Source organism: Ceratotherium simum, chromosome 23 (genome assembly GCF_057802395.1).
Source record: "Ceratotherium simum simum isolate JZ-2026a chromosome 23, ASM5780239v1, whole genome shotgun sequence".
NCBI classification, from domain to species: domain Eukaryota; kingdom Metazoa; phylum Chordata; class Mammalia; order Perissodactyla; family Rhinocerotidae; genus Ceratotherium; species Ceratotherium simum.
In genome coordinates this window covers 46,418,635-46,441,260 of record NC_141922.1, presented here as the reverse complement: position 1 = coordinate 46,441,260, position 22,626 = coordinate 46,418,635, and the positions used below count along the sequence as shown (strand labels likewise).

Below are 22,626 nucleotides of genomic sequence, written 5' to 3'. Positions count from 1 at the left end.
TTTTTATGGCTGAGTAGTATTCTATTGTATATATACCACATACTGTTTATCAATTCATCAGTCAATGGGCACTTGGGTTGCTTCCATATCTTGGCTATTGTGAATAATGCTGCTATGAACACAGGAGTTCATAAGTCTCTTTGAATTGTTAATTTCAGGTTTTTTGGATAAATACCCAGTAGTGGAATAGCGGGATCACATGGTATTTCAATTTTTAATTTTTTGAGAAATCTCCATACTGTTTTCCATAGTGGCTGCACCAGTTTGCATTCCCACCAGCAGTGTATGAGGGTTACCTTTTCTCCACATCCTCTCCAACATTTGTTGCTTTTTGTCCTGGTAATCACAGCCATTCTAACAGGTGTAAGGTGATAGCTCATTGTAGTTTTGATTTGCATTTCCCTGATGATTAATGATGTTGAACATCTTTTCATGTGTCTGTTGGCCACCTGTATATCTTCTTTGGAAAAATGTCTGTTCATATCCTCTGCCCATTTTTTGATCGGGTTGTTTGTTTTTTTGTTATTCAGTTGTATGAGTTCTTTATACATTTTGGAGATTAACCCCTTGTTGGATATATGATTTGCAAATATTTTCTCCCAGTTGGTCGGTTGTCTTTTTGTTTTGTTCATAGTTTGCTTTGCCTTGCAGAAGCTCGTTAGTCTAATGAAGTCTCATTAGTTTATTTTTTCTTTTGTTTCCCTTGCTCAAGTAGATATGGTATTTGAAAAGATCCTACTAAGACCGATGTCAAAGAGTGTACTGCCTATATTTTCTTCTAGGAGTTTTATGGTTTCACGTCTCACCTTCAAGTCTTTTAATCCATTTTGAGTTAATTCTTGTGTAAGATCATGACTTTTTTAAGGTGATATATGTGAGGTAGCACATGGAAATAGAGAAATGAGAAAATGCAAACTTAAGCTATTAGATACCCCTATGATAAAGATATTTCTAATGAACTCATAAATCACAGAAGAGGGAGGACATTACCATATTGGAAGGGGAGAGATATCAGGGAAGGCTTCTTCCAGGAAATGACGGGTAGAACATATAATGTGAGGGTAGGAGTAGTAACAGATGGGTTGGAAAAGTTAAGAATGGATTGGACTGGGAAAGGCTGCTCATGTCCTGCAAAGAAGATTAGACTTCATCCTGAAGGCAGTGAGGCATCACTGAGATGAGAAATAGGAGTAAGATTCATGTATTAGAAAGTTTACTTGAGTAATTTGAGTAAGACGGATCAAACTGATGAAGTATGCGTCAATTGGACCACTGCTTTAGTAATTTAGGAAATAAATGAGGAAGCCCTGGACCACAACTGAGACCATGAGGTTCAAGAGCAGACAACAGAGTTGAAAAATATTGAAGAGGTTGCATTAGTTAGCCCTCTCCACCAATTGCTCACATAAAGTGCATCAGTCTAGAATGACTTCTAAGTTTCTGGTTAGGAACATCACTGGAGGAATATGATGTGATTCATTGAGTTATAGAACATAGAAGATTGTTGAAATGCAAGTGATTACCTTTAGTCCTTTTTTTTTTTTTAAATACAGGTTCTCATTCCTGAGTTATTTATTTCAATTCATCTCTGTTTTCTGTATGTCATCACCAAGTAGTTTTCCAAGAAGAGCTTATGTGTTTTTAATTCCCTGAGCTATTGCATGGTGAAAATATCTGTTTTCTTTTTATACTAGAAGGAAGTTTTTGGCTGACTCTAAAGTGCTTTCTCTCAGCATTTGGACTTGGCATTATCTTCAGGCATTGAGGGATAAGGCAGGGAAATCACAGGTCAACACGACTTTTTTGTTATTTTATGTGTTTGTTTTCTAAATGGATGCTTAATGAGGTTCTTTCTTGCCCATGAAGTTTGGTAATATTATCAGAATATTTATTGTGGTTGAACACCCAGTATCAAGTTTCTATGAGAGTGACATATTCTTTTGATCTCAGAATCCAGAATTATATGCACAATTTTTCTTCTATCCTTGAATATTTTTAAAATCTATATATTCTGTTCTCTTAACAAATTAAGTATTTGTTAATTTTATTTTGTCTCTCATCATATCTATACATTTTCCCATGATTATTTTGGGAGTTGTGTGTGTGTGGTTTCTCTGGACACTGTATCTTTGATTACATATTTCTAGTTGTGGTTATTTGATTTTTTTAGCTTTAAATATGGGTTTTATCTCTGTAATGTTTTTATTTACATCTAATTCCTTTTCGAAATTTTACAGCTTGCTTTTTATCTCCTTCAGTTTTTCTTTTTTGGTTTTTTTTTTTTTTTGGTGAGAAAGATTAGCTCTGAGCTAACATCTGTTGCCAATCCTCCTCTTTTTTTGCTGAGGAAGATTGGCCCTGGGCTAACATCCGTGCCCATCTTCCTCTACTTTGTATGTGGGACACTCGCCACAGCATGGCTTGATAAGCATCGCGTAGGTCTGCAGCCAGGATCAGAACCTGCGATCTCCGGGCCACTGAAGTGGAGCGTGTGAACGTTAACCATTATGCCACCAGGCCAGCCCCATTTTTTCTTTTTTTAACATAGTTTTTCTTCTTTGATTATTCATGTCTACTTTTGAGGATTTTTTTCCTGAGATTTTATTGCCTATGACATGTCTAAACCTACCCTCTGTCTCTATTTCATTGTTTTCTTTCTTTCTTTTCCTTGTTTGTATGAATATGTCCCTTGCTGATTCCTTTATGATTATAATGCATTTTCAGTGGACCTAGCTGTTTGCTGAAAAATAATGTGAGGAGGACAGGAGGTAGGAAGTGAGGACAGGAGGTAGGAAGTGAGGGCAGGAGGTAAATCACCTCTCTGATTTAGGTACATCATCTGAAGATTTGTCCCTAGTTGAAACAAAGCCTTACAAATCACAAGCTCCCTGGTGATCTGACTCTTGCTATCTCTTCTCATTCTTCACCTTGTTCCTCCTCTGTCAGTTTTCTTTGGTTGGGAAGCTAGGTTGTAAGTGATACAAATGGCATTTTACCTTACTGCTCTTCTTTCTATGGTATCAAATGGATACCATATGGGTACATTTCCTTCTTCTCTGGTGCCCCACCATTGCCCCTAGAACTTAAAGCACTCATTAGAAGGTTATTGTCTAGAACTTTCAAAATTGTGACATTCATGGAGAAATCTATAATTGATTGAACTTTGAGGATAAATTTCTTGGTTTCCAGAGGCCTCCTTGGTATCTTCCAAGTTTCACAGTATTTGGCAAGTCTACACCATATTTTGTAGTTAGGGGTTGTGACCATGTTCTTGTTTCATTGTCTGGATTTTCTTCCCTGTCTATTCAGTTCTTATATTGTTTTTGGTGGACTTTAATAGAGGGAAGTAGAGTAAAAATGCCTTTAATATACCATCTAAAACTGATATCCAAATCTATACTTGGAAAGGTAATTCTGGCAGCAATACGGTAAATAGTTTACAGTGCTGATAACAAAAGCAGATAGTTAAGTAGGAGGCTGTCAGAATAGTCTAGGGGAGCAACAGTAAAGTGTGAATTAGGGCATTATCAGTGAATTGAATAGAGAGTATTATTTGAGATATTTTTTATTAATAATTGATAGGACTTAGGAAATGATTGGGCAAGTAGATGAAAAAGGAAAAATAGTAAAATATGATTCCAAGGTTTCTGATTGCAGTGTGTTGAAGAATATTAGTGTTATCATTGAAAGGGAATATTGGAGGAAGGGCAGATTTGGGGATGAAGTTAATGAGTTTACATTTGGACATATTGACTTTGAAGGTATTTAGTAGACAGTTTGAAAAATGGTTTAACAGCAGCTCGGAATTGGTAGTCTCCTGTGTAGGGGTGATAGTTGAAAACTTGGAGTAAGTAGACAGTATGGTATGGGCAAAAGTTAAGGTTGAGAAAGGTGACATGGGTATAGCAGATGCATGATGAGTAAATGGGACATTGGATTTAGCTTGACAGTGGTCTCCTGTGGTTGAAGTGGACAGGTATCACTTAGTTGATAAGAAATTCGACAGTGAGAAGCCATGGATTATTGGGATATGATCTGGGCATAGCATTTGGAGTAAGAACGTTGCAGACTTTTTTGAATATAGGCTATATTACACAATAGACAGAATATATCCAGATTACTCAATAGATAGAGTATACATAAAATATCATGGAGGGGCCGGCCTGGTGGCGCAAGCGGTTAAGTGCGCGTGCTCCGCTGCGGCGGCCTGGGGTTCGCCGGTTGGATCCCGGGCGTGCACCAATGCACCGCATGGCGGCCCATGCTATGGTGGTGTCCTACGTAAAGTAGAGGAGGATGGGCATGGATGTTGACCCAGGGCCAGTCTTCCTCAGCAAAAAAAAGAGGAGGATTGGCAGATGTTGGCTCAGGGCTGATCTTCCTCACAGGCACACACACACAAAAATATCATGCAAGTAAAGTTACCAATGATGTGTATATATATGAAATAATTCAAAGGTTGAAAGTTTAAAAAATCATGTAAGCATGAAAAATCAGAAATTTTTCTTTCTTTGAATTTTTTACACTATATTAATGATTCTACTTTGAGTTATAGGTCAAAACCCTCTTTGAGGTAATGAGGAAATGGTGATCCAAAATGGAGGCCTGACTTGTGGGCATAGAACTGAATTTGAGTAACAGAACAGTGTGGATAGAATTCAGACCTAAAGAAATTTAGTAATGTAGATCAATCACCAAAACAAATAGGATTACAGATGGATCAGGGAGAGGCAAAGTGATCGAGTAGCTGATAAACTGTGCTTTACACTGATGCATTTTATATAAGGAGCAAGAGTTTATATGTTTCCTACTTGAGGTCAGCTTTGGGGCTAGCTTGTGTTTAGGGCCTGTGAGTACCAAATAGAGAAGGGAACACATAATGAAAAAAAAATAAAGGCCCAAGAGCTAACCAATTCCTTATAACTGTAACAACCAAGCATTTGGATCTTTAATAGGAATTGTTACAGAATAGTGTTGGGACTTATTCTAACCAATGGAATTATTTACTGGTCCTTGTTATTAATTTTCATTTGATATTTTTTTCAAAGCTGTAAATGTAGCCCCAGGAAATAACTAAGTACTGTAAACCCAGCTAACAGTAGATAATTGTGGGAGAGTAAATATGCTTTAAAAATGGAACCAGATGGTACCAAAATTTTTGGTTGCTTTGGAGAATCATGGCCTCCAGGCTCTGGTTGTTTAAATGGCAGGGACCAGGATCCTCCGTTCACTATGCTATATTGAATCGTGGAGGTTGGCCAGAAGGAACTGGACTTATAAAGCGTTTGGTGAGGTCTTATTCTGCCACACCCAGACAGGTTCAGTCAGCATTGAGAGATGAGTGAGAAACAGAGCAAGCATGGCAAGTTGAAATAATGATCAAAAACTTGCAGCCTTATTTTATAGATGATCAAGTATAGTGTAATACATTAGGAAGGAAACAGTACACTGTGTACAAATAGAAGATTCAAATGGCTGTCTATTCAGCTGAATAGAGGAGGAGCATCTCAGTGTCTAACCTGTCAGATGATGGGCTGAGGATGATGTAACAGTAAGTGCTAACTTAGCATTACATTTGTAGGTGATGGATCTTAACATGAGAATACTCTCATGTTTTTTTCTTTTACTTTTACTCCAGAATGTTTGTTTCTTCTGTATCAAAAGGAATTTTGCAGATAAAAAATCCCTCCATTTACCTCCAAAGGCTTAGCTTTTCAAAATAGCCCCTCATTAAGAATGACTCAAACTCAATGTAGATAAATAATACAGACAAAGGAGAAGCATTTCAAGTAAAAAATGCCCTTTAGAAACATTTGTTTCACACTTGTCTGAAAAAAACATCTACACTCCCCTCCCAAGAACCTATGCTGTTTTCAGATTATAGAGAAGTTTCTAACTCTTTCATTTGCATATGGAATTGAATTCTGTTGTTGAAGATGTTTTAAAGTGATAATACAGCTATTGGGACAGAAAAATCAATTTAGAATTGTATGCATAGGAATTTGGAGGAAAAGGGAGTTCTAAAATTTTCTTGGTCTACAGGCAGGATTTTGTGTTTAGAAAATATAACCTTCTGGATTTCACAAATTATTTTGCTTTTAAAGATGTTTTTTGCCAGCAATAAACTTAGAAATGCCATTATAATACAATATCTTGTTGTAAATTGTAATGTGAAGTGGTGGACAAAACTGTGATAATGTTGGAATTCCAACTAAAGGAAAACTAGAATTTTCTTGCAATCTTTTGAAATATTCTGAAGAACTAAGTTGGCCCTAACTTTTTAGCTTTCACAGTTTCACAAGAAGTGGGCCATTGTAAATAAAATTATACTAATCTTTATAGTAGTTGACCTAAAAGTGGTTTTGGTCATGTTGTTGTAGTCAGTCATTCTAACATTAGGCTCTGAGAGTCTTATGTAGTAATAAACTACTTTAGTTCTTTTTATAGCAATGCTAAAAAACAACGTTGTTGGGAATGACCAAAAATCTGCAAACAATTGCTTGTAATATTATCGCATTAAATGAGAAAACAGTGGGAAATTATGGCCTACTTTTTAAATCAGCCATTCACAGATCTTAAATAAAGTGTTTGTTAGGGATTGAGGTAAGGATTGGCAGTGTCTAGAAATAAAAGAATGCACCTTTTCCCCACCTCTGCTGCTGAGAGAGTCTGATGGGGCCAGGATTTGTTTCTATGTTCCTGGGCCTCTGTTTAGCACTTCTTAAATAATATATTCTTGCTGAGAGATTTGGTCACAGGAATGTTGTAGAATAAGATTGTGAGGAGTTTAGCAATCATGAGAAAGATGAGAATACCTAAGGACTCACGTCTTTTGTTTCCTGTTTCTCTTTCAGGGCATATGGGTCAGTACATATATATTTACAATATGTTTTGCTGCCAATGTAGGGCTGCTGTTTGGTGTTGTCTGTACCATAGCTATCGTGATTGGTCGCTTCCCAAGGTAAGATCTTATTTAAATGCTTTGTTTATTCTGACACAGCAGCAAAGTATATGGCATTGCCAGTTTTATTTCTGTGGATAGTACTACAATCTCATGTTTTATTTGGTGTCGGAGAATTAGAGACAAAAAGAAAAGAAAAGGTTTTATCTATATATGATATGTAACAATATTGGTCTTAATGAAGAGAAATATTTTGTCATTACTATAAAATAGAATATACAAAATCTATTAAAGTAAATAAATTAACCCCATAGCCATACACTGCATCACAGAGATATTTTTTTTTTAATTAAGTGAAGGGATATAGTATCCAATGAGACACAAACCATATGACAGTGTAATCATTTGGAAAATTAAATAACTTCAGCAAATTTAATTTTTCAGAAGCAATATTAATCTATCTATCTATATACTTTTTCCTAGATAATTTATTGAAGAATACATTCTCTTTTGTCTTTTTACTGACCAGTTCTTTTTCTGTTTCCCCAGTGTCCATCATTTGGTAATGATTCTACTCTCTTCTCATCCTCCTTTGAAAGTCTATGTGAAATAATATATTAAAAGTTTTGAGTTTTACCTCTACAGATTCTATTTTTATAGAATCTATCTATGTAGATTCATCATAATATGGTCCTATCTTTCCATTGATTCCCTCTTTACTTTCTTTCCCCTAAAACAAGATTTTCTCAAAAACTATATACTCTCTAGCCTTCCCTCTTGTAACTCTTCAATCCACAAGGTGTCAATCCACCTCTTGTAGCTTGGAGATATGGTAGCTGGGAACCCAGATGAGGTAAATTACATTTTTTAATCTCTACTTAGATGTCTCTGTTGTTACTCTTCCTGAGGATCCCAGAGAAATACAGATTTACCAATGTTTTATGAACAAATGAGATATAGGATCTAAACCATTTTAGACATGTTCCAATTGTTAAGTTAAAATGATTTACTCTTTTTACTTCTTCATGGTTAATGTAGTGATTAAAAAATGACATTTTATTTTCTATCTGCCTTAATTCTAGAGCAAAGACTCTGCATATAAAAAACGTAAAAGAAATAGAATTTAAAGTGAAGACAGAAATGGATGGCGTAAGTTTAGTTTCCTTTTCCTTTGTGCAATTATTAACAATTTTTGTGGATCAGACAGTTTTAAGATATCGTAAGAAGCAGATAAATTATAACATTTAAAAATATGAGAATTCTATTTTTAATTAGTGTGAACTTACAATGGTATATGTGTGACCACCATACGTATGGCAATTGATATGCAACAAATCAATAGAACAACAACAACAACAAAAATCTTGTGTTAGCATTCAGATAAGATGATAGCTTGGTTCATGGAACTACAGTTCACAGTAGAATCATGGTCTGGAGTATTTCAGGCATTTGGAAACCTCTTTTCCATTACTAAGTTGCGTAAAACAGTCAAACTAAACTAATAGTCTATTCTGAATTAAATGGTGAAGGAAGATAGGGAATAGAGAAGGGAATAAGGCAAAGTTGGATCATGGTATTGGTGTGTTTTGTTTTTTGTTTTTAACAGAGTCAATGAGACTGTATTATTAGCAGAGAGAAATTAAGTCCAGTGGTTATAGAGTGCTGGTGGGATTGGTTTCTTGCACAGTGGACACCTTTTTAAGGAAACAACTTACATAAATTGTCTCACCCTGTCCATGCTTAGGCAAGCCAGCTGTGCTTGAGTTCTAGTTTCTTATTCTAAGGGATGACCAAAGCAAGTTTAAAGTGAGGGAAAGAAATGGTGACTTGAATTTTTTGCGACTTTTTAAAAATTGGCCTCACTTTCAATCTGCTTTGTAAATGTTTGGCTAACCTTTTTTTCTTTATTTTTCACATTTATTTGTTTCAGTATCTCATGATTGCCCTCAGAACAGAGAGAACTGGCCTCCCACCAGAGGGACCAATGTCAGGGTATTTCTGAGTACACTGGAAGTAGGAAGTAGCACCAGGAGTCCTGTGACATCCAGGAAAATGGCTTGTGTTTTTAATAAGTTTTTAGATTTGCTTTATAGAGAGCTATTTAAGTTCAGAGCCTTTGAGGGTGTCCCAGGCTCAAGTTTTCTACCAATGCTGCCTTTCGTTTCTTTCCTATCTCTTTCTTTAAATTTTCCATAGGAATTTAGTGCTTTTGCAAAGTCCCAGACTGATTTTCAGGCCCCAGAATTCCTCTGTGTATCTGCCCCACACATAGAGCTATGTACATTAACCTTGACATTCTTAACTTTGAAACAGAATTCAAGTTTGACTATTCTTTAGCTTAAAGATCACTGGTTAATAAACTCTATCTAATCCTTACCTTCTTCTCAGTCTAAACATGTGGGGAAGTGAATGAGGGGATTTGTAGGAAGATGAAAATGCTGAAATTTCTCCATGTCTTTAAACTTTAGTTCCAGTGTAGTCATCCACCTGAATAATAACTGTCACATGGAAATCTTAATTTTATTAGAATATTATACCTCACTAGTTATTTAGTGTTTTGTATCAAAAATAAGAGGGAAAAAAACTAAGATAAAGTAAGGTTTGACTATGAACTGGTAGGTGACATTTATAGCTAACTGAGAGTGTGGTGGTAACCTGTTGCTCCTCTCTTCCATTCATGCACTCTTGCAGCCCTTCGTCACGTGGAACACTCGTCCTCAATGTGAGAGATCTCTTCCCACTCAGTGAATTCACACCACTGAGAATTTCTTTTCTGGCACAATTTGAATCTCTAACAAATACCTCTCTTTCAAAACAAATATTATCTTAACTTAAAACAACATTTTGCACAGTCATGTGGTGTGATTAGTGGGTCAATCTACCATGTGGGGCTTTGTGAAAACTAAATATGACAGGCTGAAGAATTGTGTTACTTTGTTTTGTAAGAGATTTACTCTTGATTAAAAGTTAGTTTGGTAACTTAAGGACTTTTGTTTTCTTGAGTTGTTTATTTGTAGCAAATCTCCCTTTCTAGAGTATAATCAGTTTTGTAGCTGTAGAAACTTTTGAGACTATCTAATTTAAATATTTACTTAATTTTTAAAAATAGGAAACTGAGAGAGGTTAGATGAAGTGTCCAAATTCACGGACCTAGTATTTTCTTCTCTCTTTGTTTCTTGCCTGTGTGCTTCACTATTCTCTGCATCTCCTCTTCTATGTGAGTACTGAAGCCTGAAGGAATACTGCTTTATTTAGTTGGTAAGGACTTACCATTTCATAGAACTTACCATCCTCTCAATTTCTAGATCAGACGACTGCCCCAAAGGTAGTGGAGAAGACATTTTTAGTTGCATACCACCAATTGCTGTCAGGAAGACCTGGGCAAATGGCCAAAGCAGTCACCTTTTGTGTTGAAACTTTTCCTTCTGACTATCTTAATCCAATGTAACCTAGGCCCAAAGTGAAGTTACATTCCTGATACTACCTCTTGGTTTCCTTCTCCAGTTAGTACTATCAATCACTAGTAACGTTATATTCCAACTGAAAGAAGGCTAGGTTGTTATGAGGTAAATGACTAATGGTTGACTCTTCAGGACATTTTTTATTTTTTAAAAATACTGTAGGTTAAGTAAATGAATTTTTAATTTCTAGATTGAGTGGAAAGGTACTTTTGGGAGGATAGGTCTTCCTGGTACTCTTTGGATATTCTAGGCTGTCGCCCCACCAAAACCCAGTCAGTAGGAATAAGGGCAGTTTTCTGAAAAGCTGCAGACTCATCTCATGCTTGTTAGTGTTTCTTAGTAAAGAGGAAGTACATGTTTTCCCTAAGAAGCGTGATAGTATATTAAGTTCTCCAAGTACATTTTAATAATGAAAATGTTAGCTAAGAGATTGCTTCCATGATTGAGTAACATTTGGACTTGTAAGATGTAGACCATTGGATAGAGTTTTCCTCTTTTTATTTCATTCAGAACTCTGAATCTATTCCTTTTCTCCTCCAAAAGGAAACCCTGCAGCAGGTGAAAATTATCTCAATAAACAATCCACTTGTTTTCCTGAATGTGAAGAAGTTTCATACCGATCTAATAAATGTAATCCAAAAGGAAAATGCCAGCAACCAGTTACAGGATGATATCAGCAAGGTAGGATCAACCGTTTCATGATTACAGGGTCATGCTACAGGAAGCAGGTAACCTTATATCATGATACTAAAAATGTATCATGTAAATATAATACATTATAAAAGTGTTTGGAGACCTCTCTCCTCAGCAAAACCTTATATTATATTTTACTTTTTATTTGGTTCTTGTAGTTAGCTTTTAGGTAATCACTCTCACTCATTCATTTGTTCATTCATTTATTCATTCAGCATATATCTAATAGACATGTGTACTAGGTACTATAACCCTGAGAAGAATAAATAAGACAAATCACTTATCTTAAAGGACCTTTTTACCAGAAGAAAGAAGAGTCAGATCCAAATCTAAAAGAGATAGAATATGATAACTGATTTCACAGAAGCATAGACTTTTGCTATCATTATGATAACATTATTATGAAATGCTAGCATTCTTTCTCTCTATAAGTCATCTCAATTAACAGAGATATTGAATCAAATGTGCATCAGGATGGTTTCACATAAATGAGCTATCTGTGATTGTTTGAATCCTTAAGCCCTCTACAATTTTAAGAGCACGGATTTTGGAGCTAAGCTCCTGGGTTTGCCACTTACGAGCTGTGGGAACTTAACCTAGTAATTGAACCTTTTGTGATTCCGCTTCCTCATCTGTAATTGGGATGACAAAATGAGTTAATATATACAAAGCACTTAGAATAGTGCCTGTCCTACTCAAACTGTAAAGTCTTAGCTAATATTATTAGTTTGATTGAGTACAAATAGTACCCTCTCCATGAAGCTTTCCTTGACTACTCCAGATCACAAAGCTGTCTTTCTCTTGTATCCTTGAACATATATTATCTCCCAGTCACTCAGGTACATAGGAGATCTTGACCCTCTCATTTCTGGTGTCTCAGGAGCTGTCCAGTACCACATTCCTATCCTTTGCAGCTTCATGCTTCTGCCTCTGGGCCTCATACTGATCTGTACCATAGAGGCCCTAAATATAGGATCAGATATATAATTTGCTGGACACAATGCAAAATGAAAATGTGAGGTCCCTTGTTCCACAATTATTAAGAATTTCAAGATGGTGACAGCAGATGGGAAATCTTTCTAAGCATGGAGCCCTACGGGACTGTACAGGTCACAAGCCAAGGAAGCTGACCCTGCTTATATATCTCCAGACCAGTCTTTTCCCCTCACTGTGTTCTTTAGGATGTCACTTTCATAGATTATTAGGAACCACCAACTGTGATTTGGGGTTGAGAAGAACTTCCTCTCAAGCCAAAGGCAGAGAGACGTTCCTAGTTGTTCAGTTTGGATACTAGGAATATTTCTTTCACAAAGCCATGCTGTACCTTGTGGCAACATTCAGCTGTATCATGAGATAGGTGGGTTCTTGTGACCAACTTAAGCTCATAACCATGATGCATAACAGTAATGTGGAAAAATTTGTCCAGAGTTCCAAATAACCTAATTAACCCACAAGAAGTTTGTGGTCTTATTTTACCAAAATGTAAATTTACTCCTTGAAGTGGTATACTACTTTGTGGGCTTTATCATATCTAGTAGAGTACCTGACGTGAAGACTCTCATAACTATTTATTGATAGTCGATAGTGTTTTCCTTAGAACATTTTCCTGTAAGACTGAGGTTGTTCCAGTTTGTTTTCAGAAATGAAAATTGGCATGTGTTTATCTTGTAGCATGTCAAGTCAGCAGTAAACCTCATTAACACAGTCTTCTGTGAGGAGGCTCCACTTACACCATTTTATCTACCTGGGACTTCAGAAATTTGAGTCTAATAAACAAATAGAGTTCATTGGATCTAGGTTATTGGTAGATAATCACACCCAAAGGGATTCTTTAACTCAGAAGTCTATGATGGTGAGAAAGGATTTGCTGAGATTGAGTTCCACTAGAATGAGAATGATGCAATATTGTGTGTATTTATGTACTGTGAGTTTTAAAGGATACACCAAGGATTCAGACGGTCATCTGGAAGGAAGCATGGCTGTCTGAGGCCCTGGGGATAACCCTTTATTCAATGATTAAATGGGTGGCCTTGAGTAGAGTGGAGGCTCCTTTGGGCGGCTCATATTATTCTTTTCACGCACTGTCTGTCTGGGATATCTGCTTCTTGTTTTAAGGCCTGTGCACTTGTTCCAAGTTCCGTTTTAGAGTAACGAGTCTGCATCAATTAATTTCTACTGCAGCTTTGTCTCCTTTTATCTGCTGCACACAGTGGTCTGCGGTTCTGTCTTAACTGGAGTGTTCTGCCGGGGCCTCGGTCTTCTCTTCTCCGGCAGCTGCATTTTCAACAGATGGTGGTGATGGAACGGCATTTAAAACACCCCAGCACAGGGAGAATCACATCCTATTCAAAACACAGACTAAAAAATGATTGCCTGTTTTGCCGTACTGTGGCGATAGACTTCCCATAGATCACCATTGACTATCTCCCCGTATGCAGGAGCTTAGGCGGATCTCAGGGGGCTAGTGTTTGATGGATTTGTGCTTATTCTTGTACAGATACTCATGTAATAATATTAATCACTATTTTGTGGCCTCACTTTGCAAGAGAAGTTTCAGTCTGCTATTTAAAATTTTCTTTTGCTCAGAACATGTATTTTTTTAAGTAGACTTTGTTTTTTGGAACAGTTTTAGATTTACAAAAAAATTGAGAAGTTAATATAGAGAGTTTCTATATACCCTGCATCATACAGTTTCTGCTATTATTAAGATTTTGCATTAGTGTGACGTATTTGCTACAATCAGTGAACCAATGTGGATACATTATCATTAACTAAAGTCCATGCTTTATTCAGATCTCCTTAGTTTTACCAAATGTCCTTTTTCTGTTCCAGGATTCCAACTGGTATATCTCGTTACATTTAATTGTCCTATTTCCTTAGATTCCTCTTTGCTGTGACAGTTTCCCAGACTTTCCTTTTTTGATGACCTGGACAATTTTGAGTAGTAATGGTCAGGTATTTTATAGAATGCCCCTCTATTGGAGTTTATCTGGTGTTTTTCTCTTGGTAAGGCCAGGGATGTGGGTTTTTAGGAGGAAGACTATAGAGGTGCAGTGCTATGTTCATCATGTCATATCAAGGGTACATACTATCACCATGATTTATCACTGTTATTGTTAGCCTTGATCACCTGAGTGAGGTAGTGTTTGTCAGGTTTCTCCACTGTAAAGTTCCTCTATTTTTCGCCTTTCCATGCTGTTGTCTTTGCAAGCAAGTCATTATGTGCAGTCCGCACTAAAAGAGTGTGGAGCTGTGCCCCACCTTCTTGAAGGTGGAGTATGTACATAAATTGTTTGAAATTCTTTTGCACAGAGATTCAGACAAAGTGTTTTTAAAAGGAGGAGAAGGAAACGCGCATTCATTGACTCTCTCTTTCGGGGGCCAGCCTCCTTAATTAGGCTGTCTAATTTAGTTATCACCAGCCCCATCATGTAAGAGGCATTACCTGAGTGTTACACAGAGGAAAAATTGAGAGTTAGAAGTGTAACATAACCTGGTGATAGCTGTCAGAGCCATACTTAAAATAGATAAGCTGCACCACTGAGTATCTGAAGAGAAAACAGGTAGATGTTCTCTAGTCAGCCTCTAAGGTGAAAATTGATTCCACGGGAGAAAGAGTATGATGTAGCGGTTGGGAGCATGAGGTTCAGAATGGAAAGGCATGAGATCTGGGGTTAGCCCAGGTTCTTACTAGCTTTATGACTTTGGTCAAGTTATTTAACCTTTCCAATCTTCTGCTCCCTCATATGAAAAATGAGATTAATAACTTCATAGGCTTGTTCTGAGGATTAAATAATTAGTGTAAAGTCCTTGATATATAGTAAGAAGTAAAAAATATTGGTTGCTATCATCATCATTAACAATAATAATAATAATACATTATTTGAGAAGTAGATTACATGTCATCTTGCTAAAGTCATCAATTACTGTCAATTTCAAGGAAGTTTAATTGTAGGATACAGAGTCATTTTCATTCTCCAGCATTTTCATAAATCAGGAATGTTTCTCAGGCATTTTTGTGGACCCACAGATGAACAGTTAACTTTTGTATAGTATGAAATATATGGTTAATGGCTCTCGCTCAGAAAATACTGTGTTAATGAGGTGAATTTCTGATTGGATATGCTACATGAAAAAATACATGCAAACATTTAGTTCCTGGTCAAAAATCAAAAAAACTTAGTCTTGTAGAAAATGTTCTAAAGAAGATAGTCTAACTTGATAACATAAATTATCTACCAAGCTAGTAAACACTTAGAACTAATGATCATTTTATTATTTCAGTTTGTTGTATTTATCATTCTGAAAAAAAATCTAGTGAAAAATAATTATTGGAGGCTAGTTTTTTGTTATTCATGGAGAAAAGAATGATGTGCTTTTTTCAGAGACAGAAATGAATTTTTTAAATGTTATTCTTCTTTATATTTGTTTTCATTTCAGTGTGAACAAAACACGTTGCTCAATTCTCTATCCAATGGCAACTGCAATGGTGAGTTAGCTTAAAAAACAAAAAATCTAAGTGTTCTGACTTGCATATAGACCAGAAAATGAAATATTCCCTTCTTCTCCCCCTCTGCCTCCTTCCTCTCGCCTCCTCCCTCCTCTCTCCCCCTCATCTTCCTCTACCCTCCACAATCCCCCCTTTTCCTCCCTCCTCCCACTTTCTCCTCCTCAGTCCTCCTCCCTTCCCTGCTCTGTCCTTCTCCCCCCTCCTCCTCTCTAACTTTTTTCTTCCTCTTCTCCCCTTCTCCTCCTCACTTCCTTCTTCTCTTCTTCCTCCTCCTCATCCTCCTACTCTTTCCTCCTGTTCTCTCTCCTTTAGAAGTAAATTTATGTAAAGATGTGTAGACCTACACAGGATGAAGGTGTAAAACTTTATTATGAGACATTATAAACACCTGAAGCACTTAAATAAATGGTATTTATAAATAAATGAAGGGAAATACAGTGTCCATTAATTAGAATACTCAGTATCAAAGAGATGTCAGTTCTTGAATTTATTTATAAATATAATCCCAATTAAAATTATAACAGGACATTTTAATGGCAATTGATAAGCTCATTCCAAATTTTGTATAGAAACTTAAATGGCCTAGAACAGGCAAGACTGAACAAGAGGGAGAGCATATTTTCTTAGTGATCAAGATGTTTTATAAATCTGTGATAATCAATGCAGTGTGGTATTGGTTCAGAGATAAAGGAACAGATTAATAGGACAGAGTAGAGAGCCCGGGGCGGGGGAGGGCAAAAAACTCACACATGTTCGTGTTTGATTTGTGACAAAAGTGGCACTGAGAGCAGTGAGGAAAGGACAGTCTTGTTAATATACGATGATGAGACAATCATATATCCATAATGAATGAGATTAGACTACTCCACACCACACCCCCAAATCAGTACCGGGTGGGTTAAAGTCCTAAGAGTGGTAGACAAAATATAAATTTAGAAGGGAATATAGGACAATATATACAAGAAATGTAAGGCATTAATCATAAAGACAACGATCATTAAACTTCACTAGATTATTATTAACAACTTTTGTTTACCACAAGGCACCACATAAAGCATGAAAAGATAAGGCCAGAGAGAAAGAAGATAGATGTAACGTATGAAATGGAGAAAGGATTGCACTCCCCAACAAATCAAGGAGTGAAAAAGGCAGATGACCCAATAGAAAAATGGACAAAAGACATGAACAGGCATTTCACAAAAAGAGATATTTTCAAATTTACCAATAAACATATGAGAATATGCTTAACTTCACTGTTATTATTCATAATAATTATTGGGGAAATTTGAATTTAATCCACAATAAATAACACTGTGCATATAAAATTGGTAAAAAATGTAAGAACCTGATGATATCAAGGGTTGGTGGGAATATAGGGCAACAAGAAATCTCTTGTAATGCTAGTGAGAGTGTAAACTGTTACAAACACCTTGGAACACAGTTTGGCATATCATGTAAAGGTGAAGATATACATTCCCTATGACCAGCAATTCCACTCCTAGTTATACATCCCAAAGAAATGAGAGCTTATGTGTATTACACAAACAAGATATTTACACAGTACTGTTTGTAACTATCCAGACCTGGAAACTGCTCATATTTCTAAAAAAATGTAGCAGGCATAAATAAACTATGATATATGTATACATTTGAGTTTTTATTTGATATGTTTATTACGTGGTATACTGACACAGTTATGAAAATGGGATGAGTCTGATAAACATAATGGGGCAAAAAAAATGGGAGACAAAAGAAAACATTGTAAAATTCAAATTCCATTTATGTAAACTTAAAAAACAGGAAAAACTGAATAATATTAATTTTTGCACTTCTAAAGACAATAAAAAAATGAATCTCTTAATATTTGTACCTGGAAACATATACAAGATTCTTCCTAGCAGCTTTATTTATAATTCCCCCAAACCTGGAAACAACTAAAATATATATTAACAGTAAATAGAAAAAGAACATATGGAATGTTTATATAAGATGATAAAATACATATTATATCTATTATATCTATTATATTACTGTATATATCACAAATAGATATATAACATATAGAGTAGATCAGAATAAAATAAATATTATATAAATATATTAATCAATTGCATGACTCATATCAACATGGATGCAGCTCAGGTGTTAGCTTCTCTAGTCTTTTCTGACTTCTTGTGGCAAATTTACTTTCTCCTGCCTTGTGCTTTCAAAGAACACTTATCAAATGCTGGTATAGTACTTGTTTACTGGTAACTTCTTCAATATCTTTCTCTCCTACTAATCTGGAAACTTTTTAAGGACCTTCTCACCTCTGCATCACTAGACCAGGCCCACTTTGCACAGAACAGTAGCTGATGGGCACTGTCACATTTGCTGTGTCCTTGTGAAACCTTTGGCACCCAGAAGCTCTTTAATAGTAGTCAGAACTGGTTGACCAGAATATTACTTCCGGCATTCTCCTCCTCTTCCTTCTTCTGACACTCCAAAGTGTCCTGGGTCCTCCCATCTCTCCCTCTTGTTCAGGAACACCATCCTGCTCTCATCTCCCTATGCTTTAAACACTAAGGTTACGTTTACTGCTCGTGTTCTTTATTTCCTTTCTCAATTTAATTACCAAAACCTATAACTCTTGGTTTTATTACTTTAATGTTTTCACTTCTGTGACTCTGATTCTGTCCTTAACCATGTTCAAAATGAATTAGTGCAACTTTCATATTGGTGTTGGGTTTTTTCCTGCTGTAAGACATTCTTGGTTTTATTCCATGGATAGAAAATACTCAGTTTCCTGTGCTCACATCAGAAAGAACTAATAGATCAAGGTACTTCCTCCTATGAGCCAAAGTAGCCTGAGAATCTTCTCAACATGGGGCTGCAGAAGCTACTGCACATGGTTAGAGTTGACACGCAAGTTGAGATGTAATGGCCATCATGGCTCTATTCTATCCTGTGATGTAATGACAGATTAATCTTAAATCACCTTTGCTTTAACATCCCACTTATGCTTAAAAAATTATAATGGTTCCTGTCTGAGGATCAAGTACCCAACTCCTCAACAGGGCACGTAAAACCCTTCCTTATCTTCTCAAACTGATTGCTCTTTTACTACACGTTACACAAGTCCTCCATCCAAGTCAGATAGATCAATTCAGGGCCCCTATGTCTAATTTAATCTTCCCTGGCTCAGCCTTTATTTGGATTCTCCTGAATAGAACCATTTCCCTTCTCTGCCAATCCAAATCTTAGACTTTGTTCAAGGTTTAATAGAGAAGTAAAATAAATTGAAGGGACACACTCCTTGGCAATCCCTTTAGGTAGAAAGAGAAGTCAACCAGACCCATACAGGGGAATATATAGTTAAGTGCAGCCTGGAATTCAATATCTCCAGCTGTAAAATGGAGCTCATTGTGATAGTAAAACAGAGAGGATACCACATGCTTCACTCAATCACATATTGCCTTATATGGTTATAGAGTATAGATTTATTTGTGCATATTTTTCTTCTAACTAGATTTTTAAGGCAAAGAATGCATTTTAAATTTCCATTGCATTATCCTTCATTCTCCAATGAACATTTGGTCAATGAATGAAAATTATAATGATAAATGATATTTGTATAGCAGTTCACAGTTTTCAAAGGACGTTATTCTTCTCAATAACTCTGAAATAGGTAATAGGTAAGTACTATACTTTCATTTTCAAATAGATAATAGGATACTCTTCATTTCACTGGTGAAGAAGTTGAGGCTCATAGGGGCTAACTAACTTGCTCTGGATCATACAGTTTGTTAGAGAGAACTTGAGTCCCTCTTGAAGGCAGGCACACATACAGGAAAGGGTGCTTAAAACTGGGATTTGGAAGTACTGATCTGAATGCAGTCTGCAGGAACACAAGCAAGAAGGGTGGGGTGATGCTAATCCAAGAAAAGGGGGTGACAGCACCATCTTCCTCTGCTTTGGTCACAGGGTTATGAAAATGGAGAGAGAGGATGGACTTAAAAGAGATTTTAGCGTGTAAAGAAAAGAGCTGGCACTGTTTGGGTGTTGGGGGAAGAGGGGAGGGCAATACAAATGATTCTGAAGCTTTGAAACTCTCCAATAGGATTAGTCGGGAACCCAGGAGCGTACCTAAAAAGAGAAGATGCGTTTATTTTGAAGGAGGGTGAATTTAAGATACTGGGAGGTTGTCCAGGAGACATCCAGTGGGTTTTTGGGAGCACCAAATAGATCTGGAAGTAACTAAAACAAAGGGAACCAGTAACTAAGCAAAGGAAAGGGAAAGAGGGAAGAGAATAAAAAATACCCCCTCCCCAACAATCTACAGACAACAGACCACAGATTTGTAGTTGAGTACATGATTGAATAATCAAAATACATGAAACAAGCTATGTAAATAATAAAATGGAAGTCATATTTCTCTGAGTGAAAACAAAAATTGCTCAAATGTGGAGAAATCTGCCTTTAACCTTGTTAACACGCTGTGTCCCAAAACACTTTAGTCACGTTATGCCATTACTGAGAGGCACTCGGCCAGTGTTTCTCTTACATTATGGTTCTCCAGGTCCACCTCCACCACCTTCTCGCTTGCTTACTTCTAGTCATCCTCCAGGCGTCAGCTCCCAAGTCCCATTTACCTTTCATTCTGGCATGAATTAATTCATGTCTTTGTTCACTCAGCAAATATTTCTTGTACTTACTGAACATCTACTAAATCCTGGGCACAATGACAGGTGCTGCATATTCAAGGATGAAGAAAGCAGGCATGATTTCTGCCATCATAGATCCTGAGGTCTAAAATAAGCTCCATGCCCTCACCACCACCCTCCAACCCCCAAACCTGCAGTCCAGATATATTGGCTTCCTATTGCTACTGTAACTAATTGCCACAAATTTGGTGGCTTAAAACAACACAAATTTATTATTTTACAGTTTTAGAGGACAGATGCTGAAATGAATTTTACAGGAGAAAAATCAATGTTTTGGTAGAGCTGTATTTTTTCTGGAGGCTCTAGAGGAGAATCCATTTATTTCCTTGCCCTTTTCAATGTCTAGAGGCCACGCGCATTCCTTGGCTCATGGCCCCTTCCTCCATCTTCAAACCAGTAGTGTGGCATTTTCAAATCACTCTCTGACCTCTTCTTCCATCACCACATCTCTTTCTCTGACTTGAACCCTCCCGCCTTCCTCTCATAAGGAACCATGTGATTACATTGGACCCCTCCGGATAATCCAGGATAACCTCCCCATTGCAAGGTCTTTAATTTAATCAATCCACAAAGTTTCTTTTGCCATGTAAGGCAGTATATTCATAGGTTCTGGAGATTAAGGTGTGGACATCTTTGGGGGCCAATTATTCTGTCAACCACACCAGGTCACTTCCGTACCTCCATAGCGCTTTCTGCATAATTTTTCCAGCCTTCGTAATACTTCAAATTACTTGTTCAACTGACTAATTTCCCAGTTTCGTTGTGAGTCTGTTGAGGGGGGACCATCATCTCTCTTGTTCACCATTCTGCTTGCAGTTCTTAGGACAGTGCTTAGAGTAAGCACCCAATACATCTGTATTAACTGACTGCTTGAATGAATATGAATGAATGAATGAATGAATGAATGAGATGCTCAATAGTGTGTGCACATGTTTTCCAAAGATAGTATTGTGGTTTGTCCTAAATATTTCTTATTTCCTTGTTTTCTTGGGAAATTAGAGATGTAAACCTGCTTCTGAATAGTTAATTGATATCAACAGAAAATGCCTTCTTTTAAAAAATTATGAGTGACTCACAGACTATCAAGAACCTTTTGAAGTATATGAAAAGCACTCCTAAATTATGCAACTTTGAATTCTTTTTAATTAAAGGAGTTAATGAATATTCTACAGGAAAGAGCTGCCTTCCACAGTCTGGAGTTAATTGCCCACCCACACCTGATGGTTAATTTCTTTCTGAAATGTTGTTTTTTGTAGATAAAGCCCATCATTTACCACATCCCACTGGGTATAGATTAGTTGTCTCCTTTGCATATGCTCCAAGCTTACCTCTTTTTGCTTTTTTGCTTTTTGCTTAAGGCAGGATATTAGCTCTGCATTCACTTGACTCTTTTCTATGAAGATGTGATTTTTATTGCTCTGGTTGATTTACTTAGAAGCTTAGAACACAAGGTTATAGCCATAAAATTAGTACAGGGACAGAACTGAGAGGATACTGGATAAAAGAAAACTTCAGTTATTTTGGGGAAGATTTCAGAAATGTCCGTTGTATTTAAATTTTTATTTGAATGAATTGGTAAGTTTACCATTAAGGATGTCTTTTTTATTCATAAAAGACATTCGTGAATTGCTTCTATTAAAATAGCTTACTTAAGTTGTTATCCACAACTACAAGGCCAAATTCTTCTGTTTTGGTTTTTTAAATTTTGTTTTGTTTTGGATAATCTGAAAATAAGCACATATTTTGATTAAAGGAACAGGAAAGAGGAAACTCTGATGTAAATATGAAGGACAAAGCAAGCACACTCGGAAACAATGGACAGGGGATTTTTGTATCACTTCTGATAAAACGCAAACATTTTCATAGTTACAAATCTATCACCACTTAAATTATGAAATAATTACGAGACAATATGGAGAATGTCAAGTATAATTTATAAGTGAAATAAATGTGATAGGATAGAAAAGAAAAAAAAAACTTGTTTCTTAAAGAATTTTCTGTACCTTTTTACCACCATTTTCTAGTTATTTAGATCCAGTGATCAATCTCTCCAAATAACGTATCCATAGATTAAGTTCAGATTGACAAATAAGTTTCTTATGAACTAGTAGTGGCTCCCTGAAGCACTGGGTTGATAAAAATTCTAAGGTTTTCTTTGACCTGAGTGGAAAAAAGCACCATGATTGATTAGCCATGTGTGTCTGGCTAAGAAATGGGGGTGATAGAACTCATGCTGTGTAGTTTAGTTACAGATAATAACTTATGTAGCTTCTTTCAGGAAAAGCAAAGCACTGACGTTTTCTAAATAAAACAATTGCTAATATTTTGTCAGATTACAGTTTCCTTTTACCAAGCCTC

General features: G+C 36.4%; 1 protein-coding gene across 3 annotated transcripts in view; it reads left to right on the top strand.

Annotated features, from left to right (window-relative positions):
• The window catches only part of SLC26A7 (solute carrier family 26 member 7), a 139,370-nt gene that overhangs the window by 104,285 nt on the left and 12,459 nt on the right, over window positions 1-22,626 (top strand). For all 3 annotated transcript variants that reach the window (XM_087447684.1, XM_087447683.1, XM_004431160.3), the window contains 4 exons: window positions 6,855-6,961; window positions 7,984-8,050; window positions 10,906-11,043; window positions 15,496-15,544. In XM_087447684.1, coding sequence (XP_087303810.1) covers window positions 6,855-6,961; window positions 7,984-8,050; window positions 10,906-11,043; window positions 15,496-15,544 — 361 coding nt within the window. The remainder of the gene's footprint in view (window positions 1-6,854; window positions 6,962-7,983; window positions 8,051-10,905; window positions 11,044-15,495; window positions 15,545-22,626) is intronic.